At 44.3% G+C, this 25,323-nt stretch overlaps 1 protein-coding gene across 3 annotated transcripts; it reads right to left on the bottom strand.

Annotated features, from left to right (window-relative positions):
* Positions 1 to 206: 206 nt before the first annotated feature.
* Positions 207 to 25,323, bottom strand: fbxo11b (F-box protein 11b). 3 transcript variants are annotated; one of them, XM_083787205.1, is made up of 22 exons: positions 24,963 to 25,323; positions 23,371 to 23,537; positions 23,033 to 23,114; positions 22,568 to 22,712; positions 22,212 to 22,341; positions 21,857 to 21,940; positions 20,241 to 20,373; positions 19,709 to 19,815; positions 16,702 to 16,813; positions 14,772 to 14,878; positions 14,230 to 14,367; positions 13,801 to 14,018; positions 12,245 to 12,425; positions 10,706 to 10,828; positions 9,378 to 9,463; positions 9,057 to 9,133; positions 8,756 to 8,899; positions 6,242 to 6,352; positions 5,029 to 5,136; positions 4,755 to 4,863; positions 3,412 to 3,510; positions 207 to 2,239 (listed from the first exon to the last, which is right to left on the bottom strand). In XM_083787205.1, exons 1-22 carry the CDS (start codon positions 25,048 to 25,050, stop codon positions 2,110 to 2,112), a joined length of 2,679 nt encoding a protein of 892 aa, XP_083643331.1. In that variant the 5' UTR covers positions 25,051 to 25,323; the 3' UTR covers positions 207 to 2,109. The 3 variants fall into 3 exon arrangements, with proteins under 3 accessions (XP_083643331.1, XP_083643332.1, XP_083643333.1); XM_083787206.1 differs by having other exon boundaries at positions 22,568 to 22,709; XM_083787207.1 differs by lacking the exon at positions 24,963 to 25,323 and adding an exon at positions 24,307 to 24,399.

The following is a 25,323-nucleotide window of genomic DNA, read 5'->3' as shown; positions in this document are numbered from 1 at the left end:
GATTCTAAAAATGTCTGTTTGAAAATGAGTTTTCTGAAAAAGCTATGTTTCTGTCACTCGTTCTTCAGTTTTTCAAAAATAGCAAATCTACAAGCTCGTAGCGCGCCACTCTGTGGCACGCTATGAGCTAGTAGAGCTGCTATTTTTAAATAGCTACACTACAATAGAACACCAAAAGGGGTTCCCGCTCATCTGTACAGGAAAAATCACTTACCCCTCCTTTAATTAGTTGGCATTTATGTAGACCAAACATCATACATTCAAAGAAAAACAAAAATGTGGTCTTAGAATAAAAAGTCATACAACACAGAAAAAAGGTTTGCAAATTATGCATGATTATGTTCATTTTCGAAATGTGAAGTTACAGACTGAAAAGGTCTGTACAACTGACTTCAACCAAGTCCAGCTTTTTATTGGAGGAACCCTTTTTCCACAGAGGTAAAGATCAGTATAAAATAATAGGCTGTGTCCTGCGTGAACAACAGTACCTACGCGTACTTGACCAGTATAATCACACAAATGTTCTCTCCCATGGGATGTAAAACTCACAACAACCACACGTTGATCTAATAGTTTTATTTTCTTAGAAATGACCAGTTTCCTGTTGTCGTTTTGTCTTTCTAGGAAATTAAACCCCTTTTTGAATTCCAACTAGCATCTACAATAATGGTTATTGAATACTTCACAATATATTAAGTCTAGATGTTATGGTACATGCATACGATTCAGGCCGCATGAGGAGCCACAGTCACCACGATACACGGGAGAGATAGGGCGGGGCGGGGCGAGCAGAGGGCAGGTAAGTGGGGGACTGCAGACAAGACTCGTAGGTTCCAGTTGAGAGGAGCTCTGGCGCCTCCTATTGAAACCCTCTCCAGGAAAAAACACTGACTGCATGAACTTATATAAACATATACATTCACACAGTTTTACCACACATTTTTATACACTGAAGACTCACCCTGATCTCTCTCTCACACACACACACACACACACACACACCTTTGTACAACTGTGGAGTTTCTCCACCTGCCATTTTAAGCTAATACACCAGAGAGGGTTTAATTAGTGTTTAACGAGATTCTCTTTCACAGAAAGAAGTTGACCACTGGGACGCCCGAGTCACTGCAGCTAGCCGGCGGGTGGCGGGGTAGGGTTCAGGGGCGGGGCGGGGAGGAGGGGGGGGGGGGGGGGGGGGGGGGGTAGACGCTAACCAAAAGTAAAATTAAAGAACAATAATTATCATAATATATAATAAAATAAAAGACATTCAAATACAGTCAGATTTTTGCTTGAAAATACAAAACTACATGAGAAAGCATTAAAATCAAATCCATTGATCAGAATAACATATTTAAAAAAGCCCAAGTGCTCCATCACACGATAAATCTCGCTCTTTTATCCACACGTAAGAGAGCTCCATCAGCCCGTCCGTTACCTAGTTACAACCGTAGAGGGCAGCCAATGGGGACGGCAGCTTTGAGGAAGCAGGAAGTCAATTTTCTTCTTTTTTTTCTTTTCTTTTCTTTTTTTTTTTTGATGACAATTCCTCTGGACCAGATGCATACCCTGGGAGAAAACCCCCAGGGGATTCTTCACACACTGCCAGATGTAGGGGCTTTTTTTTTTCCTTTTCTTTTTCTAACCATACCCCCCCCCCCCCCCCCCACCCCCTCCCCCCCAACAACACTCGCCCCGGTTTTCCGCTCTCGTCGTCGTCGACAGACCGCGCGATAAGAAATGCTTGCGTGAGGAATCTCATGTGGCCATTCTGCACCAGGGGTCAGTCTGTCAAGTCTGTCCCTCTCGTTGCGCTCCACCGCTGCCCTCCAGTGGAGGCTTTTGGGCACTGCAGTGCATCTGTCCGTGTCTGCAGTACGGCAGAGGGCTTTGCTTTCTCCTCTGCAGCCTCGCTTCAGCCTCTAGCCTGGCCAGAGAGCGCTGCAGACACAGAGTCTCTCTGGGTCCTATTATGGCTGCAAGTGGGTGTGTGTGGGTGTGTGTAACCAAGTATGTGTGTCGGTCAATGTGTGTGTGCAAGTGTAGTGTGTATGTTTTGCAATGTATGTGAATGTCATGTCGTGCAAGGTTGTCGTCTGATGCATGTATTCAGTTATGTTGCAGTGTGTTGGACTCGATGGGCGGTGCCGAGTCGTAAAGCGTGTCTGTGTCGTGCGTGGGCTCTCCGGCCAGCGTGCAGGGATTGGACAACGTTCCCGCTCCGCAATCACAGAAAAACCTGGTGAAGAGCACACAGAGGTCAGGGACTGTTTGTGAGAAGTGACACGATTCTTCAAAATCTACAATTCGACTTGTCTTTTTTACTTTCATCACATAAGTAAACCATAGTATAGGGTCTGTCAAGCAGACATACAAGCTCACAGTAAATGGTGCATTTATATAGCGCCTTTATCCAAGGTGCTTTACAGAGATTGTGCATTACATTCACCCATTCACTCACACACCGATGCCGGGGGAAACCATGCAAGGCACCAACCTGCACATCAGGAGCAATTAGGGGTTCAGTGTCTTGCTCAAGGACACTTCGACACTAACTCTGGGGGAGCCCGGGTTCGAACTGGGAAACTTTCCGTTTCCATCCAGTCACTCTACCCCTGAGCCACTGCTGCCACAGTCACAATAGATAACAAGTCACAACGTGATGTGTGAGTCTCAAGTATGTTTAGGGGGAAAAGGTCCCCTCCTTTTCCCCCTAAACTTTTTAGCCTGTTAAAGACCCCTGGGTACTCCAATCAACCAAGTATTCAAATGTTATATTAAAATAAATGCAATTGATTCAACATGGATGGCTATAGTATAGAGTAGACCTTTACTGGTCCAAGAGACATTCTGCTCATCACCTAGTGTGTAGTAGATCTGCTACGACCAACTACACCACTAAAAATCAGGCATAATGGGATAATGGCCCGACACATTGGTGTGTCCAAGACATTTCTCAGCATGCTGTGAAATGGCTACATTTGCCATAGTCATCTCTCTGGTCACAGTAAAGTCATGGTGATTATCCCCGAAAGGAGGAAACTGTGATTTTGGCTTTTACATTAAATTAAATCTAACACTATGCTCTCCTCCACCTTCAACAATACCAGCCTGAGACATGCACTGAAGGAACAGTTTGGTGCAAGTTGTGCTGCTCGATACTGTATGTTATATGGTCACACATATTTTGCCAACTACATGAAGGACACTGTTCAATGTTTTTAATCAATGTTCGACAACCGCTGTCGTTTCTTCCATCAAAAGATTGTCTAGGAGGAGGAGGAGGGAGGGGGGGGGGGAAACTAGGAAGAAAAGATCGGAGATTATGGAACTGTAAAGGAGTGTGAAATCAGACTAATGACTTCCCAGAACTGTGACACCCCTGTTGAGAATGAGAACGCCAGCACTCACCTATCGTGCCGTATAAATTCTACATCATGGCCCTGGTGGCATTTCTTGATGCAGTTAACACAGATTGCATTCCTGTCCGTTGTATTACAAGTGTGACACCTGGGGAGAGAAAGTAAACACAAAACCCAGTTTTACAATTAGTGACATTGAGTGAAAACCTACAGGATGGCCCCTTAGTCAGCTGGTCCAGGGACCCCCAAACTTTGGAAAGCCTTGATTAGGTACAAACTCAGTGAACACAGCCTTGCAGAAAAAATGGCCGACACAGACAGACCCCGCTCCCAAGGGAAGACAGACTCCCACTGCACACACAATGTGGTTACACTTTCTAACTACCTGCCCACTATAGAGCGTCGCAGTCCCACCCCCTTTCAGAACGACGAGTGGCCCAGGAAATGAATCCCAATGCATTTTGCCCATAGGCTTTTCTTAAAGTATTTATTTAAAGATGGTTACGCCGCGGACAAAGCCAACTCGGATCGTGACAAATCATGATAATGAACACTATGTTTTGGGCCGATCAAATAATTTATAAGAAAAACAAAACAAAGTGTTGTCTCCTGCCTTTATTTTCTTCTTTCTAATGATTTGATCGGCCCAACATATTGTGTTCATTGTCATGATTTGTCACGATCCGAGTTGGCTTTGTCCGCGGCGTAACAGTCTTTAAATAAATACTTTAAGAAAAGCCTATGGGCAAAATGCATTGGGATTCATTTCCTGGGCAACTGGTCGTTCTGAAAGGGGGTGGGACTGCGACGCTCTATACCAAGACATCAGAAACACTTCCCAGATTACACACACCCAAAGTTAGGTTGAAACTATGACCAATGACTGAAAAAAAACTCCCATACCCATTGGGAGAAATACAACAATGTGCAAACACAGCAGCAAGAACTGGTGTGATAAAAGCTTAGCCAATGGAACTTACCCTAAGGACTACTATCTGTACCAAGTAGATCTCTAGACCTACTGCACATGTAAACAGAGCTGCTACCACCTACCACACATAAATCTGAGGCTTTTACTATTCAAATACCGGTAGTCTTCAGTCTAAAGGCTGCCATTTGTCTAAGGATGCATCGATAGATCACAATACGATATATCGGAGGTCTAAAATCCGATAATAAAGGCTAAAAGCTGCACAGTTTACATCCAAAATGTGAATGTGTCCCTCTCTTGGTTCTGCACCGCTGTACTGGAAAAGTATATCACATCACTCTTTCAGTCGGGTTTTCTTTCACAGAAGTACCCCCACTTTATGTGGATCCCAAGATCCATTACAAGTGATTTCTAATTGGCCCACTTTATAAATCTGAGCTATACCATTCAGGCTTGCGTACCTGTAGAAGTCGTGCATGGGGTAACTGGTGTAGCTGGAGATCTTGTAGAGACACTGTCCTCTGCTCACAGCCTTCTCTATGGCATCCTGGTTGTTCATAATCTTATTATCTGACGGAACGATGAAGACAGCAGGGGGAAAAGAATGAGTGAAAGGAACGGTGAAAGAGTGTAATATACAAAATGCACGGGCCAAGCATGAGCATTTATGTTAGCATGTAGTTATGACCGGGCCGGAGGGTGTCAATTCGTGCAAATTAGAAGCCCCATCCTTACCTTTCATGGTAACGTTGACACCGGAGGCCAGAAACAGGCCACCGAAACGGTTGTTGAAGATTTGGTTGCCCTCCAGAGTGGCGGTCGCATGGTTGGTGATCTCAATGCCTGGGAAAGGATGAGACGAGAGGGTCAAGCACAGCAGGGCTGAAATTAGTCACTTACTTAAAATAAATTCTAAGCATGTGGATTTCGGGATCCCCGCGAAACTAGTGATCTCCAAAAATGATGCCTATTGATATTGTATATCGTCCACAAAATTATATACATATTGAATTAATGAAATAAAATGGGATGGGAACACACCAGACGCGATGCCAGAGTGTGTAGTGTACACACCAAAGTACCGAATTGGCTCTGTACTTTGTTCTTTTGTCCCCTCTATACCAAATCTCTTCACCAAAACTCTACAAGCTCACAATGCAATGTGTTGTGAGGAGCTTGTAGGTCTGCTATTTTCGCCGAATGCTCCCCTCAGATTAGGAATGCTAAATTTCAAGTGATTAAGCAAGTTATTTATTCTTTATTAGGCCCAACTATCCTCACATGCTCAGCGTTTAACCACTCAAAAACCATACACTTTATTGACCAGTGTCTGGTCAAGTGTACTTGGCTCACTCTTTTCTTTCCCCGTGAGTGACTGGGTGTTTCACAGTTGTGATGCAATTGTGGCAAATCACAGAAAAAAACAAGTGGCAAGTACTGAAAACCACTTCTGTGGCAGTTTATGCTAGAATAGGCATCTCATCTCCAGGACTATAATTTGCCACGATGAGAGAGACACACTCACAAAGTGAAAAGAATACCAGACAAAAACAAATCAATTGGCAGTCTTTTTACATGCAATATATGGTCAAAACTGTGACATGTATTGCCAGATGCATGGTATGGTCTCTCACCAGTGTTTCCCTATATGCATTATTGTGTAGCAGGCCACCACAATATGATTGTTAGTACAGTAGGTGGCCACGAATAGACCAAAAAAGGCAAATAACCACAAAAGAGAGCACAAACAACACAGTAAGCATGCGTTAAAGCATCAGCTTCAGGCTAGGAGAAACACTGCTCACCTTTAAATGCTTTCTACATAAAGAATGCTCAATTGCTCATGCAGATGCATCACGGCAATTTGGAGCATGCATTTAGCCACCTCAGATGTGTGGTACTCAGGCCCACCCAGGTCACCATGGTTGGCACAGATAGGTCAACTAACCTGCTGCAAAGCCATCAAAGATGCGGTTCTTGCGGAGAATGGGGTGGCTGTTTGTGCTGATCAGTACACCAGCCTGGGCATTTCTGAAGATGTCATTCTCCTCCAGCAGACCTATGCACAGAGGACAGATATTTTACATTAATTTCAAGGACAACATTTTCTTTCCCAAACACGGTCCCGGACCATTTTTTATGGGCCGCGAGTAAATGTTTTTACTTTTTAAGAAGGTTAAACAATATCTAACATTTTTCAGATGAATTAGACATTTTGAAAAAAAATCCAGAAATACAAAAAACTTTAAACTCATTGACTGCTAAAATCATAACACTCATTTCATTTCAGTAGTTTACGATAGTAGGTGCTCTTCCGCAGCCTGTGAATGATCCCAGGACGAAGAAGAGTACACCCAGAAATCACAAGATTACAACTTTTCTTCCAGCTGGTTTAGCACAATGCCAAGAGATTCTCTCTGCTTTCTGGTGCTTTTTGGCAAAAACGAGCCACATTCAACTGCCCATAACTATGGAACGGAGCATAACAAAGGCAGTTTTTCCCCCAATTCTGTGTCTTTCAAAGGCATCGGTGGATGGATGATTTTTCAAAAGGTTAGTGAAAACCCCCAGAATCGCAAATACCGATCTACAAGCCTGTAGATCAGGGGTGCCCAAAAGGTACCAGTAGATCAAAAAGGCTGTGCAGGTAGATCACATGATATGCCCTAAAGCAGTGTTTCCCAACCTTTTTTGCTCCAGGGCACACTTTTCATAGCCTAAAAATCTCGGGGCACACCTAGGCCTATCTATATACATACATTATGTTTTTATATATATATATATACTGTACACACACGCACACATGCATACAGTGTTGGGATTAATAAAGTGACAACTTTTACAATATATCCATTACCATTAATCCAAATTAATTCCTTATTATATATATATTTTTTTAAATACATTTTGGAGAAAAAAATAGCTCATATGCAATGTGAAATGCCACCTAATTCTTAATCCTTTTCCTTGTCTTTATTATGGGCCATCTTGTGAAAGCTGCATGCTTTTATTGTGAAGGGTCTCAGTTCTCACAGCCTGCATATATCGACAAGCTCACAACGTGTTGCGTCCGCAACGCGTTGTGAGCTTGTCGATCAGCCATTTTCAGCATGCAAGCATAACACGTGTACGACGAAGAATAAATCAGGCATCACTGCGCTTCTGTGGAGGGAGGGAGATATATTTTGTTGGCCGAATGAGGCGATCATGTTTGGACATCTATGGACAGCTATTTTGGACAGCTATTTTTCGTGGCACATTATGTTTAATCACAACAACGTCACGTTTACTTTACCTCCTCCGTGTTTGGGTCGGGACATGTATGTGTCTGCTGTCTACGTGCATATGCGCTCTGCGCGCTCCAGTCTTTCTGGAGGGAGCGAAATGTAGCGTCTTCTGCATGCATCTAAGCATTAAGATTTCAATGGCCGAGGGTCGTTAGAGTCTATTGTTCCGTGTTGTTGTTATCGTCTGGTTAGACGTGTGACAACGCAACAATAGGAAGCCTGCAGCCCAGTAGCTATAATATTGCTTTCGGGGGAGGGTTAGTGTGCCGCCTGATTTTGACAGAAAGTAACACTAACTTAAGTGTTACTTTCTGACAAATCAGGCGGCACACCTGGATATATCAAACGGCACACTAAAGTGCCGCAGAACACAGGTTGGGAATCACTGCCCTAAAGGCCTAAAATATAAATTATGTAAATGCAAAATAAAAATATATAAATCTGCCACTTGAATTAAGGTGACTTGATTGACTTTATCAAAAAGGGCCTCAGCTCAAACCCACAATGCAACACTTTGTTTCCAAGTATTGTATCACAAACATCAGTATCAGTTAAAAGTTTTCCCCCTGTATTTCCCATTCCAAGTGCGTTAGTCTTATATGTAATGCCATTGCCGCTATTCCAAAGCCCCCTCAGGTACATTGTTTAACTATTTTCAGCAATTCGATATTATTTATTTTGGTGGGTAGATCTTGTTGAGCTTGTCATTTTGAAAGTAGCTCTCAAGTCAAAAAGTGTGGGCACCCCTGCTGTAGATCAGTGGTTCCCAAACTCTTTCATGCCAAGGACCCCCAAATTGACACTCATTAGCACGACCCATATTAGAAAATATACACCAGGGACCCCCCATAAGACAAGACTTTTACGTCTCTAGCAGTGACTCTCAACCATTTTAATTTCAAGGACCCCCAGTTTGACATGCATATTATTACAGACCCCCATTTAATGGCATTTCTATCTCTGGGACCCCACTTTATATTGTAAAATAATGTTAATTTAACTCTGAGAGTGTACAAATGGAACCAAATGGACCCGTTTACAGACCCATAGGGGGCCATTTGGTTCCAAACTATCATTTAGTTGGGGTCCCCCCTGGAACTCCCTCAGGGACCGTTGGGGTCCCCAGACCCCACTTTGGGAACCCCTGCTGTAGATGATAACGGAGATGTCTTTACCTCGGCCACCGTTGAAGATGCAGATGCCTCCGTCTCTCCCGTCGTGGATCTTGTTGCGTCTCAGCGTGGGGTTGCTGTCCGTCTTGATCCAAACCCCGGCCATGGCGTTGTCAAAGATCTCGTTGTCCTCGATGAAGCCCAGACCTGCCACCATTCAGACAGACATGATGCAAGGTTACATTATGCCAATGACGCACCTACATAAATTGTGTGTGTGTGTGTTTGTGTATATACACATACGTACATCCAAATCTTGTGTGTCATAAGGAATGCACACATGCATGTACACACACTAACACACCTGAGTTGTAGACCAAGATGCCTCCGTTCTGTCCGCCCCATATCTTGTTGCGCCTGATCTTTGGGTTGCTTCCCGTCCTGCAAAAAGGTAGCAACGCCTTCTGTATTAGTTCTCTTTTCTTCATTACGTTCCAGACTGTGTTTCATAGGCAGCTATGCATTTTCACCACAACTAAAATGTAATGCACGGTGAACATCCTGCTAAATAGATTCACCGGGAGAGCATTAAGACAGCTATGCATTTTCACCACAACTAAAATGTAATGCAAGGTGAACATCCTGCTAAATAGATTCACCCGGAGAGCATTAAATCCGCTCTTACCGTATCTGTACACCAGAATACATGTGATTGTAGATGTCGTTGTCCTCCAGCACTCCGTGGCCGTTATCGTAGAAGTACACACCGACCTAACAGAGACAAAGGGCAGTCAGACCAATGGATGGAAGGACAGGCAGTCAGACATGCAGACTAGTATAGGTAGGGCTGAAAGTTGTGACAAGACTTGGCGTTGTTTGTGTGGGTGTGTGCCTGTGTGGGAGGGGGGCAAACAACATTTTAGAGGATGGGAACACCACAAAGTTAGGCTATACACTATACGGAACTTGTAATAGTTCTGATGCCATACACGAGAGACGTTGTGTGGCTAAGGCTGAAAACATTATCAGGGACATCCATCACCCCAGCCATAGCCTGTTCAAACCACTTCCGCGTCCACGGCCGGGCAAACGCTACACGAGCATCAAGAGCAGCACCTCCAGACTCTTGAACAGTTTCTACTTGTCAACAATTAGACTGCTGAACAACTAGGACTGGTGACTGAACCGAATTATTTTTATATGCATACATATTGTACCATGTAGTTTAGTCATGTACTATGCACTTTCTTTTAACTGCAATAATGAGCCTGCACAAACAAGAGTTTTACCCATGTTACTTGTAATCTGATGTGACAATAAAGTGTGACTCTTGTAAGGAACTCGACTCAAACAGATTATTTTTTAAACAAGTAAGACGCGCAAACGCGTGAAGCGAACGCAGCTCGTGTGTGTGTGGTTGTGTGTGTGTGTGCTACAGCTGCGCCCTGTGTGTGTGTGTGTGTGTGTGTGTGTGCGTGCGTGCGTGCGTGCCACAGCTGCGCCCTCTGGTGGCGGGCCGGTGGTGTAACAGCGTGACACCACACAGCGTGACACACACACACACAGACACTCAGCCCCTGCTGTCATAGTAAGTGGCTCACTGCGTTCGCAATAAAACAAGTAAGACGCGCAAACGCGTGAAGCGAACGCAGCTCGTGTGTGTGTGGTTGTGTGTGTGTGTGCTACAGCTGCGCCCTGTGTGTGTGTGTGTGTGTGTGTGTGCGTGCGTGCGTGCGTGCCACAGCTGCGCCCTCTGGTGGCGGGCCGGTGGTGTAACAGCGTGACACCACACAGCGTGACACACACACACACAGACACTCAGCCCCTGCTGTCATAGTAAGTGGCTCACTGCGTTCGCAACTATGCCCACAATAGACGTTAATAAATATCAGTGTGGTAGCTTGATACAAGGGTTCAAAAGATATGGCGAAACATTTCCTCCAATAACATCGTTTACATGGATCCATCATGTAGTTTACGTCAAATGATCAGTGTACAGCCAGAGTGTTTTACCTGCTTGCCACTGTGAATGCGGTTCCTACGGAGGACAGGGGTACTGCCGGTGGTCACCCAGACCCCAGCCAACGTGTTACTGTACACCTCATTCTCCTCAATCACCCCCTGGCCCTTCTCATGCTGAAAACACACAAACCATAACAGATTAACAGTTAACCTATTAAGACCTGAGACCTAAGCATTTCTTCTAAGTCTACAGTTCTCTGAAAAACATATGTTGTACATCAGTGGGTGGCTGTCAAACCCTTTTATGCAAAGCCCAAAAATAATGTATTTGACCGCCAACAGTTTTCTGAAAAAGCTACGTTTCTGTCAGTCGTTCTTTGATTTTTCAAAAATAGCATATCTACAAGCTCATAGCGCTCCACCGAGTGGCGCGCTATGAGCTTGTAGATCTGCTATTTTTCAATATCTAAAGCATAACATAATGCTAACACCAAAAGGGGTTCCCGCCCAAAATGGGTTTTAAACAGTGCTGAATGCACTGACGTACTGACCACATTTTAATAAAAATCTAGCCCAATATTAGTTAAAACTGAAAATATTCAGGACAGTGTAGCTTTGTAGGCAGCTAGTATCGATAAGTCTGTAGGTCATATTTTTATTTTCACACACACACTTTTAAATATTGAATTTCTTCTAATGAAAGTCAATGCCAGCAGTGGGTTCCGGCTGAGGCCTTCCCCAAATGTGTATAAGCCATAGATGAGTGACATCATAGACAGGCCGTTATTATTAGTCTCACACAGCCAGACAATTTTTAGATCTCCACCTACCAAATACCTCTCGACATCTAAATGTAATGTAGGGGCTATAGAACAGCAGAGAAAACCCTCCACTGACAAACCTGCGTTGAAAACCAATCGTTAATCACTGTTCCAATGTGATGGACCATGCACCATGTTGGATTACAAGGCACACTGGACAGAGAAAGGAAAAAGAGGACGCACAGCACATAGTGGACGATGCAAAAATGCTAATCCACGCCTTTGTTTTTTCTCTGCTCGATTACTGCAATGTACTTTTTTCTGGACTGCCTAAGAAAACAACTGACAGATTACAACTTGTCCAAAATGCAGCAGCCAGAGTTTTAACTAGAACTAAGATGAGAGAACATATTACTTCAGTTTTGGCTTCAATGCACTGGCTTCCGGTTGTTTTTAGGATTGATTTTAAAATTATTTTACTTGTTTATAAAGCTCTCAATGGTCTCGCACCTTCCTACCTACATGACTGCCTGCCTAAATATGTCCCAAACCGCCCAAAAAAATACGGGGAAGCAGCTTTTTGCTTCTATGGGCCGACAGCGTGGAACAAACTCCCACTGTACCTTCGTCAGGCAGCCTCTGTAGACATATTTCTGTGTGTAGAGGCGGTTACCACTATTGTGTTATCCGTCTGTGTGTAGAGGCGGTTACCACTATTGTGTTATCCGTCTGTGTGTAGAGGCGGTTACCACTATTGTGTTATCCGTCTGTGTGTAGAGGCGGTTACCACTATTGGGTTATCCGTCTGTGTGTAGAGGCGGCCACTTACCACGTAGATCCCGCCGTGTTGTCCATCATGGATTTTGTTGTGCCGTACGATGGGGCAGCTGTTGGTTCGGATCTGGATTCCCGCTAGGGCGTTGCCATAGATATCGTTACCCTCTATCAAGCCCCGCCCGTCTCCAAATATGTACACGCCTCCTTGGTTGCCATTGAAGATGGCGTTACCCCTGGATAGACCAAACAAACGAACAGAGGTCATTACACACAGTAACAACAACAACTGAATGCCATGGAACAGATGCAAACAGTTTGGGTTGAAAGGGAGAAAAAATATAAGTCTTCTGCAGTCTTCTTCTGGTACAGAACACCACAAATTATACCACAAACATGATCTATTTTCAAGTTGGCATCCCTATTTTGGGCATTTTTCATTAGAGGCCTATAGTCTCACGTAGCCAGATGATCAGAGATCTCCGGCCGACTGATCTGTCTGGGTAAATCTATATTGAGCTAGAACAGCAGCAAGAATGGACAGACAAATCTACGCCCACACTCCACAGCGTAGTAAGTAGGCTTAAGTACCGGTAGTTACATTTTCTTGATGCAATCATAACGTTCGTTGTCTTGTTGTAATTTGTCTCACACATACCGGTCTAATATCAGGTTAAATGCCAGCAATCAATATTGTAAAGAGATCCAGTATTTTATACTGGCTTCATTCATCAGGCATCATTGCCATTAGAGCTGGCTGTAGCCTGTCGGTGACTTAATGTCCCATTATGTCCATGGATTTACAAGTAACTAACACCCCTCTATGAAACCTGCACTGTGCTCATTGTTGCTCGATGTGTAGGTATTGCTTTGGGCTAGCTACAACAATAACTCAACTCACATAAAATTATACATAAATCTTCCATTCCCTGTTAAGTACACAATGCATCTGTTCGTGCTGCTGCCATAGCCAGGCAAGCATTAATACCCATGTATCATCAAAAGTCATTACAGACTATGAAGCAGCTTCCACATGCCAACCATCACGCTGTTCCAACGAGCGCAGAGCCCTGTCATCATGTCAGTCTTGACGACACAGGTCATAACACAGGCCTTATCACATGAGGTATAAGACTACTGCTGCTTCACTGGCACTATCACAGATTACGTTTGATATCTGCTGCAAGCCTGCAACTGTTCTACTCCTCTCGCCTGCCCAAGAGACTTACTCTTTCAGTGGCAAATGTGCCCTACTTGCACAGGAAGCATGTGAGCCTCATTTTATTTCCATTTTGACCCTGCACCTCATGTATACTTGATGATTCTAGTTATCAGTCAGTTTCCTTCACTACAGTCTTTACCCTTTAATAACAAAATGTTGGGAGCTTATACAAAGATTATTTCACCCACTCTTCTACCTCTGTAATCTTGTGATACGCAATACACATTTTAAACACATTCTTGTCTTTGCACTCAATTGTGTCAATTGGGTTCATGCCATTTAGTCATTCCATGCCGTGTTCCCAGTTTTCCATAACCAGAGCCAAGTGCCGTTAGCGTATCTGCACAGCGAGTACGTAACAGGAGTGTTGTGTTCTCCAGTGTGCTCACCGTATCGTTGGATCACTGTTGGAGGTGATCCACACTCCGGCAAAGTTGTTGGCATAGATCTTGTTCTCGATGAACTGTCCCCGTCCCTTCTCGTGCACGTAGATGCCTCCCGTCTGGCCATGGTGGATCTCGCAGCGTACCACTGTGGGGTTGGCGTAGGCCTTCACCTCGAAGCCTGCTATGCGGTTCCTATGGATGTTACAGCTTTCAAAATAACCCTGAAAACACAGAGAGGAGTTGACGAGGAGAGAAGAGGGATTAGAATATAACCCGATTTATACACTGTTACGCGCCGGTGTTGCACACAAAGAGCAGAGCAGCCATTGCTGGTGCACGACACCCGCACGCAACCAAGTAGAACTCGGGGGTTTAACACTGATTTGAGATGATGAGCAAAGGAATAATAACGTAGGAAGTGGTTGTAGTTACCATGCCGTGGTCAAAAGTGAACACGCCCACGTCTCGGCCGTGGTGGATATGGTTACGTCTGATGATGGGGTTCCCATGGTTCTTCACCCAGATGCCCGCAAGTGCATTGTTACTGATCTCATTGTCCTCGTATATACCCTGCAACAGTTTGAGACAGGGTTTACATGTTACATAAGAGCACGTGTCGGTGTGGTTACTAAAGTAGTGTATGTAAAGTGTTTGTGGTTAACGATCAAGCATGTGTTTTCCGCCCCCAGAGCCAGTTTTACCTGTTCCTTTGTAAGCATGACTTGCAGACGTCTCTAATACACATTGGGCCTGCTGGCTGGTGCTCTTGATCAACCCCCCCAAAAAAAAGAAATCTGAATCATGGGAACATGCGTGGCTCCCATGTGGATCCCTGAGATCACGTGGCTACTGGCCAGCCTGTGACCATGTCACATACCGGCTATGGGGTAGGACTCCAAACTGGCACAAGGTTTCATGACATGTGTTCTGTTTGTGTGCATGCATGCATGTGGAAACGGTGTGATTGTGTTTACCTGTGCATGGTCTGTGATGTACAGGCCAACGTTCTCACAGTCGCTGATGTTGCAATGTTTGATGGTTGGACAGGCCCCTTGACCACTCACACACACTGCTGACCCCACTAAAGAGAGACAGGAAAGACATTTAAAAAATATTCACCAGAGAGGAAACGGCTCGTAGGGATGCTTGGCGGAGGATTAATAGTCTTATTTTACATTGAGATTAGTTTAACTTTCTCTAAGATACAAATTTGACATTGTTGGCACTCCCCGGGGGTAACAGAGGCCGGTTGCACCACCTCACACTAAGTTCAAACCAGAGTAATCTAGTAAGAGAGTGGTGACACGCTTTGATCTCGCCGCAAAGTGGGTGCCTATGGGCTATAGTTCCAAACATTGCTCCTATAGCTGGAACTATCCCATTGAGATAGAATGAGCACTTCCGCATTCCATTGTTACAATGCGAGTCAACCTTTTGTGTCATTACTCTTACTAGATTACTCTGGTTCAAACATAGTGGCCTCCAAGACTAGACATGGGTACACAAAATAGTTAGTGTAACAACTAAATATTTCCGCAAGCCCAGCACTAAGGTCCATTCCTGAAACCGCTTGACGGCATCCATGGACACGGAGCATCCCCCTCTGCTTTGAAGTATAATCCCAGCGTCACAAGAACATTTGACATGCCGCCCCATTTACAGACATTGCACGACACGTCAAGGTTAGTATCCTTTGCAGTAAAATGCAGCCACACAGTTAAGATCATTGAGCTTTAGGCCATTTGTTTAAGCTAATAGTTAGACTACATGCTGCAGGCCAGAGTCAAGTGTCAAATGATGCACAGAAATCTGCATTGTGATTTGGTATGCCATGTATAGTACCTACAGACACGAGTTTCAGTACCCAACTACTCCCGTGTTCACTAGACCGGATGAACTTGAACTAAAGCTCTATTAGAGATTTTACACCCCAACTAGAGACTCTAGTTATGTTCAGCTGGTGCAACCCAGCCCCAGTAACACATATTGCTCAACAATAAGCATATTGTTGATAATGTGCAACAACCTTGCAATCTATGTTTTTTTTCATAAATTAATGCCCTATTTCAGGAGTCTTAAGTTACTACAGGAGGGTCTCCAAATATTTGTGTGATTCTTTGCATTAACCACTTGAACCCTATCACCATTATATTCTGAGGAGAATTTTAGCCCAAAATAGCACATCTACAAGCTCACAACACCAGAACACCTCATCAGCTATTCTTGCCAAATGGTTTTGGTGTAGAGGGAAAATAAATAGTAGACCATATACACAAGAGTGAAATGTCAAGTTCACAAAGTATTGACGGTCTAAGTTGTTAAAATGTCTGACAACACACATTAATCGCAACATACAAGTATATGAAGCGTTCTAAGAAGAACTTAAATATATGCAACACATAATTTCATGTAGTGTGGGCTACCTGCTTCATTTCTCTCTGCTAAGCGGTCCTTTGGCTGAAAAATGCCTTGTCATTTCTTGTCCCATTTCCTCACAGAAGAGCCTTGCTGCCTATTATGCTATATGTAAATGATATGTGACCAGGTTTGACTGAGAGACTGCCATCGCGCAAATCAGCTTTTCACCAGAGGAGAAAACCTTTTTTTTTTTTTAAATGAGTTAATAGCACAGGCAGACTCTACACATACTAGAGCATGTCTGAAATAAGTGTCAGAGCTGAAATCATGTAAATATGAAATAAATGCCCAAACATGTAGCTAGGTGTAATGTTAGAGACCATAGAAGTGAACCTTTCAAGCCTGTTTTCTCAACTCGCTGTTTTCTGCAAGACATTACTCTATAAGCCATATCTCCAAAACTGGTGGGTCAAACTGAACAACCGAAAATCCAATGGCAGTCCCTCAGTCAAATTTAGTTAAGAAAAAGAGAGTGCACTGCGTTACCTGTACATGTGGAGCGGATGATACAGTGGTCTACGTTGGGGCTACAGTTAACCGTGATCTCCAGGCAGTGGTGGGCGTTGTGGTGCTGAGCAGACTTGTCATCAGGATTGAACTGCAGGAAGAGAGGAGCAACGCATGGATCAGACAGAGAACAGAGTTCAGTAATCAGTATCGGAAAAGCTTCCAATACCTGTAGTGGCAAAGCTGCCGATACTGCTCGGCAAGTATGCCAGTCTATGCCATTTCAACACCACGCGCAATTGTAAATCTCATTTACAGACAGTTTGATTGTTTCAGTTGACATTGCACAACTGTTTTACACTCATTCATTTTACTTGTAGGTGCAAGTCTGCAAATTAACAATTATTAATGGAATGTGTACGTTTAATACCGCCCATAACTCAGTTTTGGCTCCAAAACTATGGAATGAACTTCCGATTGCAATCAGAACTGCAGATTCACTCCCAAACTTCCGCCGTAGCCTGAAAACTCAAATCTTCAGACATCTTAGCCCGTAGCACTTGCCATAGCACTAGCCTCAACGACCTTACAAGCGTATGCAAAGGCTAAACGTATGTCATTTAGACATGGCACTCTATAGTGTATACTCAGTTTGCTTATGATCCTTGATGCCTATTCCTATGCATTTGATGTATTACCATGTGTTGTTCTTGTAAATCACTCTGGATTAAGAGTGTGTGCTAAATCAGGGGTTTTCAACCTTTTTATACCAAGTACCACCATAATAACTGATGTTAAAATACAAGAGCATAGACCTGCCGCATCCTATTCAGCTATTAACCCATTTAGACGATTCTACAAATGTCTTCTAAATCCTGACATTCATTCATATTCAAAGATCTTGCGCCACATTCTCATGATTTTTCGAAAATAGCAGACCTACAAGTTCATAGCGCTGCACTCGGTGCCGCGCTATGAGCTTGTAGATCTGCTATTTTTCAACAGCTAAAGTATAACAATGCTTAAAACACTAAAAGGAGGTTCCCGCCCAAAAAACAATATATATATATCGTTTAGTTTTTGTTCCATTCCTATGCCAATGTTGCTGCTACTCCGACGAGACTCTTTCTAATCAGCACAACTGATAATATTTCGAATGGGATTAATCCGTCCTCAAAAACCTTCTATTAACGTCTAGGTGAGCCGTCATGCACAGTCAGCACGGCTGGAGAGACCATTTCAACCAATTGCTTGGTCAGAAGAACCACCTGTACCACCAGGGGGGGAGGGGGGGCTCAAGCACCACTAATGGTACTAGTACCAGTGGTTGGGAACCACTGTGTTTAATGACTAAATCGGTGTATGAATGAAACCAAATGGACTCGTAAGTTACAGACCTGTAACGGTCCATTCCAGCCTCAAGGAACCCAGATGGTCCCTGGACCCCACATTGAGAAGCATTGTCTTAGATTGGTTTAAATTACACACTGGTATCGACTATCGGATCAGTACTCGATATCCACCTATATATGCAAGATATGCGTATTGGATTCGGTTTCGGGAAGGGAAAAAAAAACCTTTTTGGTTGTAGGTCTGTACGAGCTTGTAGGTCTGCTATTTTTGAAAAATCGACTGACATAGAAACATAGCTTTTTCAGAAAACTGTCAGGATGTAGAAGACATTTTTAGAATCTGATCTCAGGTCAAAATGGGTTAAGCATCCACATGAGGGAAAACATGATATTGCTGCTCTGCCAGCGTTCAATCTCAATAACCACAAACAGACTGATCTCATTCCACACCAGGTCGCTAAAAAACACATGAAACTAGAATATGACCATAATGTGCTGCCCTACTACCAGACGAGCCCAATATCAGAATCAAATTCAGAAATGACATCACCTGAACTTCTACAGTAAGGAAAACCGTCAGGCCCCGGGCCAACTGAGAATGTAGAAATGTCTGTGTCTCCGAGATGATATTATGGTTGTAAATGTATTCAGGTCCATATCAAACCGCCTCATTGTAGCCAACCTGCCAACACTGGAGTTTGAAGTGGGGCTCATAAGCTTATATTACTGCCCATTATAAAGCTTTTACCTCGCAAGAGAGTCAATAAAAGTTGTCAACACAAAATGGGCTGAAACTGAGACTGCGACACTTCTAAAACCAAACCATTGCACCAAATCCATATCATTGCACAGACAAGTTTGTTGAAGCTATACAACTATTAACTAACATATTATTCAATTAACTAATTAATTAACTAGCCAAGCACAGCACCTACCATGCAAATCAAACCATGCAAAATACGATTCAGTCATTTCTGCCATTTTAGACTACAAGGAGCGAGTGTCAAGAACTACTGCGATTGTACCTCTAGTCAGGGGCGTTGACTTACTGGGTGCTCAGACACCCTTGGTCATTTCAAAGCACCCATGACTTCACGTCCATCCATTTACTCGGGAGCGATTGGTGGCGGGGGGGGGGGGGGGGGTGGGGTGTCGAGCACCCGACTCGGGAGCGATTGGTGGCGGGGGGGGTGTGTTGAGCACCCTTGGCAGTGATAAGAAGTCCGCGCACCCTGCCTCTAGTTGACCAAATACTCGTACAAAATATATTATGTATGCAACCTGGCTGGTTTCATTTGCATTCATTAGACAGTGTATCACTAACAGACCACCAGGTTTTGTCTAGAGATGTTAGTCAGTGTTCATGTAGCGCATCCACAAAGGACTACAGTACAATCGCAGAGATCTTCCATTGTACAATATAAAATAAACTTTGATTTGATTAGATTTTCTTTGATTTGATTATCTTTATTTTTGAAACCGTCAGGTAAAACAGTAAACAAAGCAATCGAGACAGACACAGGAAGAAAATAAATTACACAACGGTTTCACTGTGTGACCAAATATCTGCACACTGGACAGCTGGAACAGGACGAAAAGGAAAAGGCCTTTTGAGTATGCAGCAATTCCTACAGGCCGTTTAGAAAAAGCAGGAATAAATCAAAGATGGCGAAAACAGTGTGGTTTGTGCTTACCCTGATGGTCATGTAACCCACGTAGGCATCCTCCGAGCCTTCCATGAAGACAAACGTAGAGTCTCTGGTGTTCTCGATCACCACCTTGTCAGCGACCTTACCGGGTGCTACGGGGGGTGTGTGTGTGTGTGTGGGGGGGGGGGGGGGACGACGACATCATCAATACCAAACACAAGCCGTTTGTCTATCCTCTTCTAGAGACAGTGGTCGCATATCGTCACTGTCAGGCAGAAACCTTGTATCTCCATATTTCATTTGTTCATAAATTAATGACCTACCTAATAACATATATATCGTTTAAAAATGTGGCCTTTTCCCCTATACCTAAGTCAATCTGTGGGTTTTATAAATAAACCAAATAAAAGTATTTAAGAAGTGCTTGTTACTACACAATAACTACATTGAATTCATTGGAACACAGGTCCCCCCCCCCCCCACCTCCCAATTCCCTGAAAAGTAAAGATTTTGGACAAACACGGTTATCACAGACAGCAAAAATACATGAACACACTCACTAAGTAGATGTGCTTACCTGCTCCAATCATGGTGATGGGGGATTCTATGTAAATCCACTCGTCTGTGTAAATGCCAGAGTGGACAAAGATCAGGCCATCAAAGTGGGCCTCTTGCACCCCACCCAGAGCATCCTCAATGGTGTCATAGTACTGAAAGACAAAATGACACGCTCAATGTCAGGGCATGGATAAACAAACACGCATCTCATTTATGGAAATGTCAGGCTGCAGTGCTAAAATAAAATACAAATGCAATTGTAATGTGCAAATTGGTGAGTCACACGTGGTTGTAAACTTGTAATATTGTCTTTTATATCCTTGTAGTGCATTAGACTGGCAAATGAGGTATGCATGCATCAGCGCTGGAATATCACACCCCATCTATACGTATGCATGCGGCATCGGGACGTCTGATGTGTACGCAGTTCTGTTCATAATACAATATAGTGGCTGCAGATGTGTTCAAAAGCAACAGCAGCGCGGGCTGCACTCAATATAGGGCATAATCTAATGACTTTATTCCAGACAACTGAAGGCCATTGTGAGAATAAGTCAAATGTCCTAGCTAACCAGCACTTCGTGTCAATTATTTCTGTGCAGGAATGTCATTCTCTGAAGTCCTCAGATTCTAATAAATTCCTTTAAACCTTGGAGTCTTTCATCTCATCGTTTAACAAACCTGCCAATGAACATCACTTCCAAGTTCAAGTTCCTTTATTGTCACATAATATTTGATGACCGATCTCATCTCAAACAGAGCATTAGTCATTTCTTCTAACACATCATGTGCAGTCGGTGTACTCAACAACGCATAAAGCACCATATGTGCGGCCAGAAAATCTGGGATGCATGGCAATGAATGCCCTCGCAGCAGGTATAAATGGGTCTTTTGTAGTCATTTACCAATCAGAATACAATCATTAGATTAGAGAATATAGAAACGTAGGTAGTGAACAGAAAGAAAAATGATTGTGCTTTGTGTTAAAAGCAAATTGGAATTAATTATACATGCATACATGTCACACAGCACCATCACAAGGAACCTCAACTCAATCTATGAGTGATTTGTACAATATGTCTTTCACCGTCAATGCCTTCGCCAATGTTATCCTATATAGCAGGGGCAGACAACACTGTCACACTGGTATAAGTGTGAGAGAGGATTTTTCCTTTTAAAATAACATAAATTAAGCTCTCTCAAATACATGCAAATCCTGCACACAATTCTACATTCATTCAAACGGAAACTGTGACTGGGAGAGGGAGTCAGGGAGATGGGTGCATTACTTCTAATGATCATTACAATGTCCTGATGTTAAAGAAAATGGTCCAGAAGAAGAAATAAATGTTATATTTATGGACAAAACATCTGTTGGATTTTGATGTGGTGTCATAATTCAACATAGCGGCAATGTTGGCACACTGACCATCAAGAGCATAGAAAAACGGCACTTCATGTCATAAAGGTTGCCCCTGCTATATAGGAGAAGCTCTGGCAATACTTTACCAACATCTTGTGTAGCCCCAATAGAAATACAGTTGGAAGACGCTATCAGATGTTTGTTGGCTGTGCATTTTAATGCCGAGATAAAGTCTGAGCCGGTATTGCCTAGTATGACATCATTTGACTTACCAGCATATTGTCTCTGCCTTTGTACCTGCCAGGGTTACTGTAGAAATGCTCTGCGAAGCCTGGTTTCACATGGGCACCTTTGTACTACAACACACAATGTACAAGTAAAATTAACATACAAAACAGTGACCATATTGGATACAGCTGCCAACATATGTAGATAAAGTGCATTAACCATTACAAGCACACTTGATGAGCAGTATTCAAATTGATCTGCCTGGGCTTTAGTTTCAACTTCAAGCTCCGTTTGAAGCCACCATGCAAATTACACAAACTCTTGAACACACATATAAGTGCAATACAAACAATGTAACCACAGTCAATAATCATGAAAACAATATGAGGGGCCACTGACCAGCTGCTGGAAGCTCTCCTTCCAAGGGTTTGGGTGTTCGTGCTCCTCAGGGCTGACCTGATAGAACCTACCCGGCTCGGGGTGCATCATGGGGCGCGTGTACTCAAACACCTCCATGTATAGACGTTTCCTATTGTTAGAAAAATAAAAACATAAAGCATTACATGATGCACTTTTTTGTTTCATGGCTGAAAAGCAATAGGCCGGAGGCTTTACAATTTAGGCCTTTAGCAGACGCTCTTAACCCATTTAGGCCTGACGTCGAAATAAAATAAAAGTCTCCTGAAAGAATATATATATTCAAAGGTGCCGCATTTTTCGCTTACGGGCCGTTTGACCTCTTGTCGGATACTGACCATAGGATGGGGTCATTAGCTAGCTGGCTGAATCTCTTGCACACGCAGGCTGCCTGGCAGAGGTCCTGCTCCAGCAGGTAGGAGAAGATCTTCAACACCACCTCGTCTGGGAGTTTCTGCTGTAGGTACTGCTCTGCTGGGGCTGCTGCGGCAAAGACGCACAAGACAGTTTAGCCTCTGTGCCAGATCAGGCTACGATGAAAGAGCCTTCAAGTAACACAGAGTGTAACAGGACTACTAGCTTTAATGCAAATTACACGACTTCAACATAACCCTAGGGCCTATAGCACTGCACATACTGTATAACAAGTTCAGGCTATGATTACACAGAGTAATAATCAAGGTAATATACGTACAAACAGCAGCATGGCGCCCAGAAGTGCACACGGTAATTCAAAATCAATAACTCAATTAAAAACAAAAAAAAACAAATGAGGCAATTATTTTTAGACAGATAACACTCACCTGGCAGGTCATGACTCTTTCCGGACACCCGTGCCCGCTTGGCACGATGCCCAAAGGCCTCTGTGGATGAGGTGGATGCTCCCTGCAAAAGAAAAAACGGAGGGACAAAACACACACATCCATAAGCCAAGCACTTGAGCACAAAATCGAACGCTCAGGCATTTACTGTTCAGACACAAAATCGCTCCTCCATTTGAGGACAAGATCAATCAGCACACAACATAAATTACATTACAAGGGACAAACACACAGAGTGAGAGACAGAGAGAACTAAATAAATTCACACTGCAGTAGTGCCCGCTGATACACAACACACAGCTGCATTTAAGAGTGCTCACCTCCATAGGGCCCTTGCTGGGGCAGGCAGAGGCAGTGGCAGAGGCAGCAGCGGTTCTCTTGGGCACCAGGGATTTGCGTCGGAGCTGGTACGGACTGTTCTGAGCTCCCGGACCTGACTCCTCCACGGCCATCTCTGCTGCAGCTGCTGCAGGAGCAGCCTCCTCATCTGGAGGGGAAGGCAAAACACATTCTATACATACATTTCAGAGCACAGAACTGCAGCAAGGCCAAACATGGCGCGTGCACACACAAACACACACAGTGTGTCTCACACACACAAATGCATATCCACATCCCATGTAGGCTGCACCTCTCAGGTTCAGACAGAATCTACTACATCTACTCTCAAATGACATGGGGACAACGCAAGATACTACCTTTGCAACCCCCACTAATTATTTTTAAAAGCAGCCCACATCTTTAGCCCACCAACGACTAACCTAAATTTCTCCTCTGCAACCATTTTCTTTGTTGGATTTTATGGAAATGCAAATTAACCCAAGGTCCCAGGGTAGCTGACATTCTCATTGCAGTCACAGTCCTTTTAAACAATATCTCGTACAACATGCAGAGGCTGGCCGACCGGCACTGTGTGTAAGTTGTTGAAGACAGACAAAGGTTGGTGATTGATAATGGCAGATGGACTACCAGCGCAGTGGGTCCAATTATTCCCTTAACATGTAGAGAGCACTGGACAAAATTGTCATTGGGCCCTTGAGCTCTTCTCCCTTAAAATAAGGAACCCCCTGTGTTTCGTGCCATTGTCAAAATGAGGTCTGCAGCCACGGCAGGGCCGCAGACTGGGGTCGATCTGGCTAATGGCTAAAAAAACTCAAACTGCGTAGCTCGCTAAATCCGCGGTGTAAACAAATGGAGCCGGAGCTAGCAAACACCGTGAACAAGGAAGGAAGGGAAGGGGGCTTCTGGGTTCATACCCGCTGGCTGGCTCCGTTGTCTGGAAAGAGGAGGGGGTCCGGGTCCCCCACTACTAACACATACAAAATGGACACAAACACTAAACCCACACGTCGCAAGCTAGCTTAATGTTTTTGTAAACGTTACACCCCAAACATGGCAGTTCAAAGACGCCGCAGATTTACACCCTCGGTACCGTCAGAGTGACAGCTGAGAATGCCACGGCCGAGAGGTCCGCTTCAAACGGCAGCCCGAAGTCGAGTCGTCGTTTGGTTTTTGGGGGCCCCCCACCCTCTGGCTAATGTCAGCTGCCCCGAACACCCGTCCCGAATAATGTCCGTCCGTCCGGCTCGGTGCGCAGTAACGAGAGAATCCAACTCCCCTCCCCAACCTCCAAGCTATAGCTAAGCTAGCTGCTTCGGTTGCTAGCGGCGTTAGCTTCACATTACTCAAGCCAAACAAAGCGCGGCCTGGCCTAAGCCACAGAGCCAGAAGCCTCGGCGTTTCCTGCGCAGGCTCACCGCGTCAGAGGAAGCCTCCCCGTCCCCCTCGGAGGCAAACGAGAGCGTCCGCTAAATAAGGACTCGCTTGTTTCCGCCCCTACCATGTTTGTTTCAAGACCCGGTTGTGTTGGTTGTTGAAGTGGGGGGCCGCGGCCCACCGAGACAAGACTTACCCCGCTCCCCGTTGTTCCGTTCGGGCTGCACCGGGCGCGGCCTCGACACTCGCCTGGGTCTTCTGTTGGTGGCTCTGACGGAGTTCATTTGGGGAGTTGGTTTGTGGTGGCTGGGAAAAAAAATAGAGCCGATTCTTTTTTTCCCCTCGACCGGCCCCGCTTGCTTCGTTCTAATTTTAACCACCCTCCTTCCTTCTCGACCCAAACTGCAACCTCCTCGCCGCCTCTCTCTCTCTCTTTTCCTAACGCGACCCCGACGAGCAAACTGCGGACGGAAAGCCGCTGATATTCGGGTTGTTGTTACGAGGTGTTGTGTCGCTACTGGCTTCCAGCTCCGTCTCGGTCTGTAGCAGGAGGAGCC

This window comes from Protomyctophum parallelum (genome assembly GCF_964188405.1).
Source record: "Protomyctophum parallelum genome assembly, chromosome: 17".
In the NCBI taxonomy this organism is placed as follows: domain Eukaryota; kingdom Metazoa; phylum Chordata; class Actinopteri; order Myctophiformes; family Myctophidae; genus Protomyctophum; species Protomyctophum parallelum.
Note: the sequence above shows the minus strand (reverse complement) of the source record. Positions and strands in the feature narration are given on the sequence as shown.